The sequence below is a fragment of the Nipponia nippon genome, unplaced genomic scaffold, assembly GCF_047370975.1.
Source record: "Nipponia nippon isolate SJK-2023a ecotype South Korea unplaced genomic scaffold, ASM4737097v1 scaffold_2, whole genome shotgun sequence".
NCBI lineage: Eukaryota > Metazoa > Chordata > Aves > Pelecaniformes > Threskiornithidae > Nipponia > Nipponia nippon.
Window position 1 is genome coordinate 36604281 of NW_028262336.1, and position 15497 is coordinate 36619777.

The following is a 15497-nucleotide window of genomic DNA, read 5'->3' on the forward strand; positions in this document are numbered from 1 at the left end:
TGCACGTCTGTTAAGGCTGGGGTGATTAAAGGGTTAATTAGAATCTTATGCTTAGTTCGCATGTTGTGAGATACATCTCATTTTATAAAAATAGCTTTATGACATGGGAAAAAGCACCGGCTTTTTCATTATAATTGCCCGTCTTGTGTATTGGCAGCATGAGAGTCCAAACGAGAGACTGTAGACAATTTTTAAATAATCCATTTCCAATTTTCTTTTATTATTTATAATAACTGAACTCTCTTGCTTTCTTGATGTTCCTATTGCCACAATGTTCCTGAAGCTGTACTTACTGTGTCAGCTGCCTCTACACTACGGCTATAAAGGCTGTACGGAGCTGCACACAATCAATGCAAAATAAATGCAGTGAAATAAAATCGTGTGCCTTGTAGCCCACCACAGCAACGCCAACAGCACCCACCTTTGCATTGGCGGGAGTAAACTGGGGTCAAGCGATTCCGAATTTCACTTTTTTTTTTAATGTTTCACGGCTCACATGCACTTTAACCTTTGTTCTTGGAGGGGCCACGCATTTTGTTTTCTTTTCTGGTTATTAATTTTTATGGGACGCTTAACGGCCACGGCAACGCGACGCCCGCTCTCCGACGTCTCCGCCGTGCGCGGTGCGCTGCGGCTACGTGCGGCCCGCTGTCCAGCGACGCCCGCTGCCACCCCCTTACTTCTCATCCAGAGAAGGCGTTATTCTGAGACTTTCTGAGGACCTGGCACGTATCACCAGGGTGGAGAAGCCTCCCACTGCACCGGCAAGAAGCCCCAGGCTGCCACAGCGACTTGGCGGGGGAGGCGCGCCTCGGGCCTGCAGCCTTGAGCCTTCCAGGGCAGAGGGGCCGGGCCCCCGCCGCTGAGGCGCTGACCGCAGAGAAACCGGGCCCGGCGCTGAGGGAGGCGGCGGGCCGCCCCCCGCCCAAATGGCCGCCCGCCCGCCCCGGGGAACTACAGCCCCCACAATCCTCCGCGGCGCCGGGGCCCCGCGCGGGCCGCGCCGCCACCCGGCGCCTCGGGGGGAGCCCCGCTGGGGGAGGGGAGGGCGGCGGGCGCATGCGCGCTGCCGCCCCGCGGCCGCAGAGGGGGCGGTGCCGCGGCGCGGGGGGGAGAGCATAGAGCGGCGCGGCCGCGGGCAGCCCAGAGCGGCCCTCTGGGGGCGGGGCGAAGGCGGCCGCAGGCCCGGCTCCGCTGTCAACACCAGCCAAGATGGCGGCGCGGAGGCCCCGCACCGCCTCAGGTCAGTGGGCTCGGGCGCGCCCGCAGCGACGCGTCCGGTCCGGTGCCCCTACGGGAAAGGGTAGGAGGCGTGGCGGCCGCCCGTCCTCCCGGGGGCGGGGGGCAGCCCGGTGCCCCTGCCGGTGCCGGCGCCCGGGGGCGGGGGAGGGATGGCCTGGGCTCTGCCCCTCCCCCGTCCGGCCCCTCCGCGCGCGCGGCCGGTGGGGGCGGGGCGCCTGCGCGTCGCCGTTGGCCCGTCCCCGGGCGGGCTGAAGCGGCGGCTGCCGCGGCCGGGCGCCCCCCTCCCGCCCCTGCCCGGGCGCCGCGGAGGCGTCCCGCGGTGTGGCTGCCGGAGCCCCTTCCCGGCGGGAGTCCCGGCGTGACAGGGGCCGGGAGGACGCGGCAGCCCCTCGGGTGAAAGCCGCCCTGAAAGCGAGGTGCCGGCAGAGTCCTCACGGCGGCGGCGGGGCTGAACCTGCAGGGCGCGCTGGGGAAACGGGCAGCGCTTTCCCTGGCCGCCTCCACAGCTCGTAACGCACCGACCTTTGCGTGTATCGGTACAGCCGCACGGCGTCACGCCTTCTGGCGCAGGCACAGTTTTACGTGCGTGAAGAGTATGCATAACATCGTCCTGCAAGGAGAGGAATATGTTTTTATCCATAGAAAATGCTCTAGCATTATTGTTTTCCATGCAATGTGTTAGACTTGTGTGAGTTTTGCTTTGAATAATATTAATTTAGGGGCAGAATTAACAGAACTAACAGTCTGACGGCGTTTTTATGTTCTTCGCCATTTAAAGGTGTTTAAATGGTTTGCAGTCAATACCTTAAAGCTGGAAAGAAAGAAGATTCCATAGCAACTTTTTAGCATTATGGGTCTTGCAATTTATGTATGAGTACTTAGGAACACTTAGGTGACAATAAAGGGAAAGAATTCATACCTACATGTGTGTTTCTTGTGTTCTCTAACCTTTCACCCATGCTTGTATTAAGAGTTAAAAGAAGTTGCTGACATTCTTAATAGAATGTTTACATCCACAGTCTGTCTTTGTCATTCTAGCTAGTAACTTAACTTCTCTTCCTCTTTGGAATGTCCCAGCATCATTGCTGAACGTATATTTCACCTTAAATGTACTTAACTGAAGTGGACTTGTAATTCGTGTATGTATGTCCATAGAACTATGAGATGCTTTTAAAATACTTTTTTTAAAAAAGATTTAACCATCTCCTCCCTTTGATGTTTGAGTAGACGTGGTATTTAGGATCTCTAATTTGTAGTTGCAGGAGGCCTATTTTGAAAATGTTGGTGGAGTTGTACAGCAAGCATGGAACTTAACTGAAGTCCCAGCTTCATCCATTTCATCTGTTGTGGAAAAGGAACAGAACTGTCTGTTCTTGGCTTGTTAGCATATGCTAATGTCTAGCCCTCTGAGGAAAACACTAGGCCAGAAGTTCTCGATCTTTCAAAGTTTTGGTCTATCCAGAAGAGATGTGTGTGCTTTCTCTTCAGTTAGATGTGTTTCACATTGCTTAAGATTATAAAAGCAATTGTAGTAGGTCAGAGGAAAGGCCAGCATCCTGTGTCTGAAAGTCATCAGCTGCAGGATGAACTAAGAATGATTTAATGGGGCAAGCATGTAGTGATACTTTTCTCAGAATGTTTTTAATGATTTTCAGCCCAGGACCTCATTAGCCATGGTTGTTGTCTTTGTGTCTGACAGCCTTTGGTGGATTCCACCCCCTCTCCTTTAATTTGTTCTGTTGTTATTTGGAGTCCACATCAGCTTTTGGTATCTAAAGCATCCTGCAGGGAGCTGTTCCACAGGTTAACCGGGGCTTCCGGGGGTGGGGAGTGAAGGAGGGGAGAGGAGGACTTCCTTTTTTTGTGTTGAACCAGCTGCCTTCCAGTTTCAGCTGATACCTCTTGGTTTCTGTACTTGAACCAGGTAGGAGATTCCTGTTCACCTTTTCCATGCCAGTCATGGATTTTATAGATGATACCTTTCCTGTCGTCTTCTCTTCTTTACCTTTGAAGATTATGGCATAAAATCTCAACATCTTTTGTTCTGTGAGGTGCTAGACCATAGGCAGAATCATAGAATCATTTAGATTGGAAAAGACCTTTAAGATCATCGAGTCCAACCGTTAACCCAGCACTGCCAAGTCCACCACTAAACCATGTCCCTAAGCACCACATCTACACGTCTTCTAAATACCTCCAGGGATGGGGACTCAGCTGCTTCCCTGGGCAGCCTGTGCCAGTACCCGACTACCCTTTTGGTGAAGGAGTTTTTCCTAATATCCAACCTAAACCTGCCCTGGTGCAGCTTGAGGCCGTTCCCTCTCATCCTATCCCTTGTTACTTGGGAGAAGAGACTGACCCCCACCTTGTCACAACCTCCTTTCAGGTAGCCTGTGTGCTGCAATTTAAACCATTGGATTAGCCAGTTAATACCAAAAACTGTTCTATTAATGTTTGGGATTTTTACTTAGATTGTTAATTTACTGTATAACTGAGAAAATAACTTTTTTCTTTTTTTTTTCTTCTTAAGAACATGAAAGTGACGATGATTCCTATGAAGTGTTGGATTTAACAGAATATGCACGGCGTCATCACTGGTGGAATCGTGTGTTTGGCCGGAATTCAGGACCAATTGTAGAAAAATACTCTGTAGCTACCCAGATTGTGATGGGCGGCGTGACTGGCTGGTGAGGGAGCATCGCTTTTCATAACTGTGCTAGACCTTTTACTGTTCTTAAAAGATCCCTTTCCAAGGCTATTTGAAGCAGATAAATGTATCCTCTCTAATGGGATTTCCTTTATCATTGATCAACATTATTCATGCGTGAACAATTTCTTAACTCGTTACTCTGACTCACCATTCTAAAGTGTTTTGTAGTATTGGTAAAACACCAGTTAGCGAAGGGAACTCGTCCCAGTTACTCTGAAAAGGATTTGGGGAAATGTCAGAACTCTAAAAATACAAGGAATGAATGGAAAATTCCTGCATATAACTTTTGTTTGTATGGAAAAGCTTATTTCCTTACTAGTATAGATTTATAAACCTAGTTATGATATTATGGCTAAGACATATTTTCTAGGTAAAAGAAATGAAGAAAAAAAAATTGTGGCAGAATATACTTCTTAATTAAGACCCCCATTTTATAGAGACTTTTTTCCCTCTAAATTCAGCTGGAGCCATTTTGAACAAATTAATAGTCTGCTCTCCCATTAACTGAAGAGAGATACCCCAGCATAATTACACTAAAATAATTCATGGTGAAAGCTAGACAGTAAAGATGAGAACTTAAGCTGGAAAATGTGGCCACAGTCTTACCAGCTGCATCAAGGTATTTGTTATTTGTCAAAGGTATTTGTCTATTCCAGTGTTCTAAAATATTAAGTTCAGTGAAAAACAACGTTATGGTAGCACAGTAACTTTTAAAAGAGAATTATGCAAGATTTGGAAGATGAAATAGACTAAAAATGAAGTTGTCATGTCCAGGCTCAGTATGGCTTTGGGGAGTGTAGGCTTAGCTTTCAGTCTAATTTGTTTGCCTCTGTAGCCTTAAAATTATTTTTAAAAGTTAGATGTGTATACATAAACTCTGAAGCTTCTAGGGAATAGTTCATCTGGCATATATAAAAACTGGCTTGTTGAAAGATCTGGGAACTGTATATTTCAGTATCTGTAGATGTATATACCTCTGTGTGTGTATTCATGTATACAAATATGAATTCACTCTTCATATGCGGGCCGGGGGGGAGGGCGGAATTCCCCTATGTGCGTGGGCTGGTGGGGGGCGTGGGTCAGACACCAGCAGAGTGGCCCAGAGAAGTTATGGAACCATCAGCCTTGGACACACTGGCCTGAGTCAGGACCCCGAGCAACCTGACGGAGCTTGGAGGTTGGATCGGATTTTGCAGCTAGCCCCATTTTGGGAAGGTGGCTGCACCAGACAACCTCCAGAGGTCCCTTCCCGCCCAAACTATTCTATGGTATTGATATCTGTGCTGTTCTCTGTTTGATGTGGGAGTGTTTGGAGACTGCGAACAAGATACTAATTTTCTGGTTGCTTTGATCCATTAAAAATAGAGTAAGGCCGTGTCCCAGTAGAGGGGCCCTGCTGATTTTAACTCTTGCGGTAGGGAGTTTTTACTGGAGATATTTAAGTTACGGGTTTTGTAGTTAATATAAATGATGGTATAATATGTTTGCCTTCCATTTGGGAACAGTTAATAAAGCACAATGTAATAATATAAGAGTGCCATTATAATGTGCTACATTTAATAGCAGTATACAGACAGCCATGAACTAGCAACCATTACTCATGTTGTCTTGTGTTAGATATTATTAATTAAATATCGTTTGTATTAAATATTCTGATTTTAAAATTTAAAAATGTGAAATGATACATTTGCTTTTTTAAATGAAAAACTAGTAATAGTTGTAGTCAGAAATTTTGAAGTGTGGTATCGTTCAGCAGACAACTTCATTGGACTGGGTTTTTTTGTTTTGTTCTCCTAAGGTGTGCGGGATTTTTGTTCCAGAAAGTCGGAAAGCTTGCAGCAACTGCAGTAGGTGGTGGTTTTCTTCTGCTTCAAGTACGTAGCATTTCATGCTTTATAAGCTGGCAAATGTTATTTACTAAACAATAGGAAAAACACAGCTGTTGGGTAAAATTTAATTAGGAAGGCTTCTTATCTACTTCCTCTTTTTAGTCTTATCAATCAAAAACTTACATTTCAGCTGGAATACTGTGTACAAAAGAGACATTTCTAAAAATCAGTGGTAAATCAGAATCTACTCTATCCTGTAAAATAGTTTGTAGTAAGCCAAAAGAAACTTCTCTGCAGAAACTGAGATGCTGCATGTGTTTCAGTATTGTCAGATTAGAGGAACTACCTGTAAACCTGTGGTTGGGGAAATCAAGGAATTTAAGCTGTATTTATTTTAAATAGGTTTCAGAATTTTATCAGTGCTTTAGAAGAAGTAGGCTGCTTTGGCAGTTCCTTGGAGGGCGGGTTCTGGTCCCATTATGAAGCCATGTTTTTCTCTTTTCTCCCCATGTTGTATTTGCTAGTTGTATCTGTTGAACCTCTGAAGCTTTGCTGACTTCTGATAGCTTCATTGCATTCCTCCGTTCAATTGGATTTCAAGTCCAAAATTTTTTAATTATGTTATCTGGCATGACCATTTGCATTTTTCATCAGATACTATGGTTAGGGGAGGGCATATTTCCAAAATGCCTTTAAATTAAATGAAGAAATTTTAAGTGAAGGAGAATTTCACATATCCTTCTGTAAGAGGCTAAGTAATTCTTAATTCTTTTACTGGCATTTTTCATGTCTTACTACCTGTAAGCTTTTCATTTTTCCTCAAATCAGTCTAGAGGAAATAGACTGGTGCCTACTTAGATTCATACAAATAATATACCATTTTTTTGAGGCAGGATGTTAAAGATATTTTTTTATTATTATTCTTCTTTCCAACATCACCCTGGAGGGTTTCTGAAAAGAATATCCCACTTTCAGTTATTTCTTTGATTGTAATGGCTGTTGCAGTCAACCATTGATCAGGAAGGCTTGGGTAGTACCTCTGATTGCTGCTGTGTAAGGCATGAAAATGTCACCGTTGTGTGAAGTACTCTTACTTCCTTGGTGATCATGTTCTCTACTGTTTTGGGGTTTGGTTTTGTTGTTTTGTTGTGTTTTTTTTTTTAACCCCTTGTTGAACATACAACTGAACTGCAGCACTTACATGAGAATGTATGCTCTTGGAACTATTTGGTGGAAGTTATTTTCAACAAATATAAAGTGTATTTTATTTTGAATTACTCAAAAGCAAGCATCGACAACAATATAAAAAGTCAAAGAGAAATAGTTTTGATATGAAGCTTTATAGTATTAGCATTCATTCCACTTCACCATTGTGATGACCTTTTTAAATGTCCTGGAAATCACTGGTTATTGGGCTTGTACCTAAACATAGGGATGAATTTTACAAGGGTGTTGAATCTGAAATGGTTTAGAAACATCCAGATGTAAATTTGTGGCAAAATGTGCTATGCCAGCAAATGCATCAATTTCATGGAGTACTCTGGACTTCTTTAGCCCATAATGTATATTTCTGGATCATGAAGGAAGAATTAAATCTTTTTTTATACTTATATATATATGCGCACAGTGGATCTTGAAGTACTCATCATGCTTTTCATCTAGTTGACTTAAAGATCAGAATCTTTCTTCCCATATTGTATGCCATTGGTCTTAATTCTTCTAATGACAATTCTTATGTAAATATGACTGAAGAGCCTACAGAACAGAGGCCTGGCATCCAGGGGCAGCAGGCAGAATGTTGCCTGCGAGTGCCTTCATTAGTACTTCTGACTACCGGAAGCTGAAAAGTTGAAACTAAGACCTATAGTCAAAGGAAAACAGAAATTGCTTAAAACACATTACTTGTGCAGTATTCTTGCTTGTTGAGCTGTGAAGTTTGGGGAGCTTTCCTGTACATAAAATAGATGCCATGTGTTTTAGTGTCTGATTTCTTAGCTGATCTCATTTACAGTGTATCTGAAAAGGAATGTTATCCAAGAGGAAAAATGAGTTGCATATTTTGATTGAGTTGTCTGTATCTTTAATTAAGTAAGATCAGATTCTCTTGGAAAGGAATGAAGTAAATGCCTTGGTCTTTCATTTTAATTCAAAACGTTTTCCATTTTAAAGCTGAGTCATAAATTCTATAGTGTAATTACATTTCAGTAGCCTTTAATTTTTTCATTTAAAGATCACACGTCGTGATTTTAATTTCCCTATGAATACATGTTCAGCGCTTCCCCTGAGTGGGCAGAGGAGCGTTTCAGCACATGACTAGAAACTTCCTTTTTATCTGTAAGTTTCTCTGAAGTTGCAGATTTCATTGCAACTCCTGATTGCAATATTGACATCGTAATTACCTGCTAAAACAAGAAGGACTACAGAAGGCAAGATTCTTGGTTAAAGCCCATTCAGTGAAACATTTAAATCCTGAAACTAAAAAAATGCATTTTTTTCTTCAGCATGTGATGACTTCATCTCAAGAAATCGAATAGGAAACCGAAAGCAATACATTTTTGGAGTGTCAGTTTGTACAAGAAACAAAAAAGATTTTTCAGATTTTTGTAATCGGTCTAGAAATTTTTCAGTCTTAATATGGATTAAATGAAAAGTAGTCTGAGGAACAGAATAAAAATTACATTAAGGAATTTGCATAGTTTTTCAGAATTAAGATCTGTTATCACATCTTTGTGCTGGATATGCCAACACCTTAATTTGATCAATTAACTATCCTTTTTATTGAAATAGATGTAACTCTTCAAATATGCTGGTATAAGACCAATACCCATGCACTATATTAAGGAAAATATAATTAATTTCTCACAGCAAGCAAGGGATTTTCCTTGTATAACTTTTAGTTTATACAGCACAGAGTTTTGTGAAATTCTGCAGGGTAGGGAAGTATGAACTCATGTGGTTCTGCTATAATGAATTAGTTAAAAACAATTGTTCTTAATGAGCGCCTGTTCTCTCTGTGTTTTTAAACTCCTGTATCTTTAATAATGGTTTCGCTGCTTTTTGCTCTGCAGTCAACATACAAATTGTAGGTTTTTCCATTGTGTGTTGACTATTATTTAATCATAAAATTGTGTTTTTTGTTCGGTTATTTTTGCTTTCACTAATATATTTTGCCTCATTCCATTAGCATGCCGTTGAGTTCAATTCAGTTCTTCATTAAATTATTTTCTAACTTAAGAGAAGTAAATCTTTGAAAACAACACAAGAAGCAAAATAAACTCGTTAAGATATCCTTGGCTATATATTGTGCGGGGTTTGTTGACACCGTGCCATGATGATGCTGTGGCATCTCAGTGAAGTGGGGAGAGAACAACATGGCTCTGGGGGTGGGGACTTAGTAAGAAAGAGTTGTATTCAGTTTTGCCTTGAATATCCCACTTCGCAGTTGATGTCTGCAGACTCTGAGGGAACGTTCAGTGGAACAGCCAAAGCAAATGGTAGTTGCAAGTTAGCCCTTTAAAGAAATACCGTATTTCTGGCAGATCTTGATGTGAAATGGAGGGGCATCGTTTCTCTGCTTTTGTAAACTGGAGTAGTTTCACTGGTTACAGTGGAGCTGTGCCAGCACATGGTGGCTGAAGATACAGCCTCTGCAGTTTAACTCTTACAAAAAATGTTGTATCATTTCTCAGTCCCTTCTTATTTGTATATTGAAGTTAGAGACTTGTCAGATCTGTTCTGGAAACTGGTGGAGTGTGATAAGGGTTGCTACCTATATAAATACCAGAAAATACGTAGAAGTATACATGGCTTCTGTATGCTGCGCAAGCAGCTGAACACAGGGAGCTCGCCTGTACCTTCCGGGCTTGGTTGGACTTTTTTAGTAAGAGAGATTTTGACTTTGAGGAAATTTTTTGTCCCATCTTGCCATATAAATTTTTTGCTCCTAAGTGGTTTTGGTCGTTACTCTTAATAATGTGTCACAGTAACAAAGTACTTGCATGCCTCTCTAGTCATCACCCCCAAAATGAAGTCTTCCCTTTAGATCTCTGTTTTCTTTGATTAGCGTAGAGAAAGATGCACATATTTTTAGTATTCTTGAATGGATGTATTCTTTTCAATTGCCTTTTTGGAAAAAATCCATTATTTTTTCAACAGTTCTGGGAGGTCTTGAACAAAAATAAATTTTACTAATGTGATATATGAGAGAGAGAGAGAGAGAGATGTATATAATATATATATTATTCCATTATCATATATACATACATATATTTCTGTATATATAGATATACATACACCCCTATATGGCTCTTTTAAGAATCTATATATAACCATATGTATAGACCTATATGACTCTTTAATATATATAAGTATGGAACTGTTAATGGAATGTTATTATTTTAGTTTCTCTGTTATTGTAGGGGCTGGGTTTAAAAATACTAATGAACTTTAAGAATTTGTGTTTATGTAAATTTACTGCTGTGAGCGAATAGTTTTTTTATGATGTATTAGGATCTCAAAGTGGAAGTCTATCTCACCAACATTTGAGTTCAGTGGGATTATTTCTGCGCTTACATACAAAGTTATGTAATTAGTAGGACTGCAGCCAAAGTAGATGTGACACAGGCTCTGACTATCACTGCAGTGAAGTACAGTTTTGGGCTTTTTTTTCCTTCTCCGTTATAATTTTTATATTCAAAACATTGTCCTCTCTTGCTTATTTCATAGATGTGTAGAAAAACTCAAAAGCAGAACTTAAGATTGCTGCTACTAAGTTCAGGGAGAAAAGTAGTATAATTTTTATTGTGTAAACTGGAGTTTTGATACAAATGTAAGTTGTAAATACTGGAGAGCTAAACAGAACTTAATGAAAAACTGCTGCCTTATCCTTGTACTGTATGGATAACTGAGCCAATTAAACTAGTCTTAATGAAATGTTTCTTTTAAAGTCCCATTTGTTTATATTTTTTTTACAACTTTCAAGAAAGCAAATACATTAGTGTTTCTTACATAGTGTTGGACTGGGTGGATCAGTCCATGTTTAGTTTTCAATTTTAGGAGTTAGAAGGCAGCAATTCAACACTTGGGCCTTTTTGAAATTCTTGTGGTAATGTTAAATTTATAATATAAAAATTACCCCCAACGCACAACACTTTTTTTTTTCCCCCCCTGGTATGTTATCCAGTGACTTGTTCATCTTTTCATACTGTATGCACAGTCCCTAATTAACTATCCCTGCCTAACACTAGCGCCAGTGTGGATAAGTGGTTTTCCAATAGACAGGCAAGGTCAATGAATTCGTTATATTCTGAGGTATGAAGTAAAGGGGAGTATAATATTTAATAAGTTCATTTGCATTTGTTCAGTGAATTGTTTTTTTAAATCTTGTTCAAAGATGGAAACTGAAGTTTACTTTCTTACATAGGTGGCCTTTTAGGAGATTCATTTAGGAACTTTAATTTAGACAAAACCTGTTTGACACTTGCTTCATTTTAGTGTTTTTTTATTTCAGGATCATGAAATTCTTATTTGTGGTAAAATATGTTGCTTAATGTGGCTGTTTTGAAACCAGTTAGATGGTCTAATTTTAGTTATTTGTTAGAAAGAACTATGTGAAAAATAAAATTCAGTGCCTGTAAGCAATGTCAAACATTTTGTTTTATGCCATACCAAGTAAGTTCTATATTTAAATACCTGTTTCACAAAACTTCATTTTCTGTGAATTTTGTTTACTAATTGTACCATTTGCATAGAACGCTCTCACATAAGTTATATGAATTTGCCAAACGTGACCCTAAGAAGCATCTGAGAAATATTGTTTTTCATAAACTGTTTTTTGATAAGTCATTTACCTTTAAATTTAGCGGTCTGTATCTATTTGTTTTAGCCATTAAAAAAAAAGTAGTAATCCGTACTTTCGATTTTTTCCTCTTTTTTTCCAATTAATGAGTTGTTTGTTTTAACTGTTCTCTACAGGATGCAGTAATCGCCCAATCTTTTTTTTAAGCTATGATCTTAAAAACATTTAAATGTGTATTTCTTTTGTGAATTGTCTCTGGTCAAGTAACAGAACATTTTTTTCTAGGGTAAAATCTTAGTAAGAGAAATAAGGCAAAGGGTTGGGATGACGGTTAAATGTGCTAAAAATGTCATGGATGTTGTTTAAGTATTTTGGGAGTCTGAGTGTAAATTGGTGTGAACAATCCCCCATTATCCATTTTGCTGATGTTGCACAACTTGTGCTGTACACAGGCCGTGTTATTTTTCTACTTACTGGTTTTGTAAAAAGTATGAGAATTCTCTTGTATTAAATACTTTTTTCTTGGACAGTTCAAATGATGTAGGATAAAATAATACTTTTCAATATTTCTAGGGATGTTTCTGATTAGTCCCAAATATCCTGTCACAAATCAGAATTCCACAATTCTGAAAGAAGCTGAAATGAAACAGTTTTTTTTCACTGTTGTCCCATGAATGTGCTTTTCTCTTTCCTTTTCCTACAAGTAAAGTTACAGTAAATGCTGAAGGAAAAATATTGTTATTTGAAGCTTTTTTAACTAAACAATAGAGAAGTGGTAAAATTAACAGTAGTCTACTGAACTTTGTCATTGCTTGTTCTAATTTGAATTGTTATTGTGGAAAATACTAGTGTTTGAAGCCAAGTACCTTCTGTATTTGGCACAATGTCTTTTCCTATATCTGTAATTAAAAAAGAAAAAATTAATAAATGTGTAGGCACTAAGATACTGTATTTTGACTCATAAAATGCTAACTACAACTGTACTAAATATCCTTTATTTTCCCAGATTGCTAGTCATAGTGGATATGTACAAGTTGACTGGAAGAGAGTTGAAAAAGATGTAAACAAAGCAAAAAAACAGTTAAAGAAGCGTGCAAATAAGGCAGCACCTGAAATCAATACTCTAATTGAAGAGGTAAGCCTAAGGTGATAAACTGTTTTCTACCAGCTAGTTTTTCTTACCTTCCACACTGCAGGTGATGATTAGTTGAAAATGCAGGTGCAAAACTGGAAGGCATCAGAAATGGACTGGCTGTATATTTTATTAAAAGTTATCAGATTGTCCTCTCTTTCATTTATTCAGCTTTCTGTTTTGTTCACTCTCAAAGATGACACACAAACTTCAAAGTTAATGTGTTTCTACAGCTGATACAGCTTAGGGACTGCCATTGGCTGTGCCATTTAGTCTGCGCAGATTCTTGGCTTGTGAGAAAGCAGTAAGGTCATGACACGGTGAAAAGTCGAGGGTGTTGTGGTTAAAACATGGTAGCTACAAAGACAAAGCCCAAATCTTCTTTGTCTGCTGATAACAAAATTACTTGGTTGGGAAAGACCTTTATTTCTGGAGAAAAGCTATAACCACTTCGTAACTAGAGTTGTAGTTTTTGTCTCATTTTTATAAAGTCTGAAGAATATCTGTCTTCAGGATCTGTCAGTTACATACTGTGTTGAAAAGAGGTAGCCTATGATACTGATCCGTGTCACTGAGGCTATTTCTTTCTGTCATTTGAAGTCTCTTATTTAATTGTTTTATCTTTCTTAAAAAAAAAAAGGTATGTTTATCCTATTTTTGCATATTTTCAAATTCCATACAGACAATCCAAGTTTCTTTCTCTGTAACTGTGAATCTTGACTTGGAATATGTTGCAGACAATGTAACAGCAGCCACACTAGCGCTCTGTAATTAAGAGACGCCTCAGATTTAACCTGTATGGAGTTGCATGTAGGTTGATAAAAATTACCTTAAATTTTAATGTGAATGTGAAGTGGAAGTTCGAGAGATGGTTTTCTAGCTGCTTCTATACTCCAAATAACTTAACCTGTCCTTTTCCATCACCCTGCAGAAATGGGTGGGACAGGATGGGGGTTTTGGTTGTTTCCTTTTTTTTTCCTTTTCCTTTTTCTCCGCCCCCCCCCCCCCCCCCCATGTTACTTTCTTCTAATTGTGCACTAGCCTATCTGAAGTGTTTGAAGTGGAGGATTTATGAAATGGCACATGTTTGATACAACATGTTATACCCTGTGCTATTACTTAATGAAATATTGTATACAAATGTCATCATAAGTAAGTGTGTTTTGTAGCATTAAGTTGTTAGGAAACTGGTGCCTAATAGAGTGAAGTGTATTTCTTTTTCAATGATCTAGTCATGCAAAACCCAGTATTTTTAAAAACCTTTTCCATGTGATTAAAATTTTAAGTGATGGTAGCGCTTATGATTTTTTGCCAAGGGAGTTTATAAAACATCTGTCTTGTTTTAATCAAAACAAGAGTGGTATTGGCATGAAATGGCTAGGACAATTCCTCTGTATTTTAAATACATTGTTAAAGACAGCTGAGAGCCAGTTTTCACTCCATTGATGCCAGCAGTTGCCACCTAGCGTTACAGGTTTTTAAACGCGTTGCTTCCCCTCCCTCCATAATTTTAGTATTCTTGTTTCCAGGCAGTTGTGAGAAGTATTAAATGTTACAGTTGGACACAACTGACTCGGTTCTTTACAAATATCATTTTTCTTCTCAGTCAACAGAATTTATCAAACAGAACATCGTGGTGTCCAGTGGATTTGTTGGAGGCTTTTTGTTAGGCCTGGCATCATAAGGACCTGGATCGTCTCTTCCCGATGGCATTCATGTCAGCGAAGAACAGTTGTGATGACACGCTGTCTTAAAGCAGTGTGGGTCACGGGGCCTTCCAGAGCAGGACGAGTGGACTAGCTAGACAATTTGGAAGCTTTCACATTTCAGGCTTTTGCCTCTTGAAGCTTGGCAAAACTAGGATTTGCTGAAAAACTGTGCAGTCTGCTCATTATAGCATTTCTGGGCAAAACTGGTTCATCTTCATCATGACTCTTTTTATCTATGACTTTTCAAGATCTAGCATTTTTTTAAAATGTTATTCTTGGAATATAGATATGTAACCATACTGTAAGAGAGAGAGCTCCATTTCTATGTTTTCAGTTAAATATTGTTTATTTTAAAAGTATTTTTCTTCATGCTGTAGTAGATAATATTAATGACTACATAATGTATATGATACTGTAGTTTCAGCCTCCTGGCTGTCCATGTTCTTTAGAAGTCACTGCAATAATCTATCAATCTGTAATACCTTTTTACAGAGTATTGAATAACAAAGAATCATGAGCTTATTAAAAGTGAAAATTAACTTTGACTCTGGCCTTTGTGTACATAGAAAATAAGAAAGTCTCATGTTCATAGCCTGCAGGCATCTGGTACAAGTATTTGCAGAGATATTTCTGATATTTGTGTGCTAAGTAAACGTATATATTTTTTATTTTTCCCAGATGTGTAGCCATGCATAAACTCATTCTAAAACTGTAGTACACAGACAGTCGTTGCAAGCGCAGACTCCACGGTGATCTGATGCTTCGTTGGTTTATGCTCAGTAAACCGCCGAGGTAGTTTCAGACTTCGGTAGCTGGCGAGATGAAGAGAGGAGGCTTCTGTCTGAGCACTTTGCAAGGGCCACTACTTTGTAGGGCTTGGTAGCTCGTCAGTATGACGGGCCTTGAATGAACCAAAGGCTGCTCTTGCAGTCCATTTTAGCTGGAGGTGATACTCACTTTCACATTCACCGCTCTCGCCACTATGTTCTTCCCCAGCTCAGACATTTTTTTTTTTTTTTTTTTTTTTACAGTTGTCACTGAATTTGACTTTCACTGTCTAGGGTGTCAGCTGTGGAAA

The 15497-nt window shown here is 39.7% G+C and overlaps 1 protein-coding gene across 2 annotated transcripts; it reads left to right on the top strand.

The window, feature by feature from the left end:
- Window positions 1-1085: 1085 nt before the first annotated feature.
- On the top strand, window positions 1086-14964 carry FUNDC1 (FUN14 domain containing 1). Of its 2 annotated transcripts, none has more exons than XM_087756520.1 (5): window positions 1086-1243; window positions 3773-3929; window positions 5751-5826; window positions 12585-12713; window positions 14317-14964. In XM_087756520.1, exons 1-5 carry the CDS (start codon window positions 1213-1215, stop codon window positions 14392-14394), a joined length of 471 nt encoding a protein of 156 aa, XP_087612646.1. In that variant the 5' UTR covers window positions 1086-1212; the 3' UTR covers window positions 14395-14964. The 2 variants fall into 2 exon arrangements, with proteins under 2 accessions (XP_087612646.1, XP_087612647.1); XM_087756521.1 differs by lacking the exon at window positions 1086-1243 and adding an exon at window positions 1948-2694.
- Window positions 14965-15497: the final 533 nt, after the last annotated feature.

Excerpts from the sequence above, each read along its gene's own strand:
- FUNDC1 (XM_087756521.1), top strand. The coding sequence starts at position 2,631 with ATGCTAATGTCTAGCCCTCTGAGGAAAACACTAGGCCAGAAGTTCTCG. Across the intron at positions 2,695-3,772 it reads CTCGATCTTTCAAAGTTTTG|AACATGAAAGTGACGATGAT; the intron begins GTCTATCCAGAA and ends TTTCTTCTTAAG. Across the intron at positions 5,827-12,584 it reads GTGGTTTTCTTCTGCTTCAA|ATTGCTAGTCATAGTGGATA; the intron begins GTACGTAGCATT and ends TTATTTTCCCAG.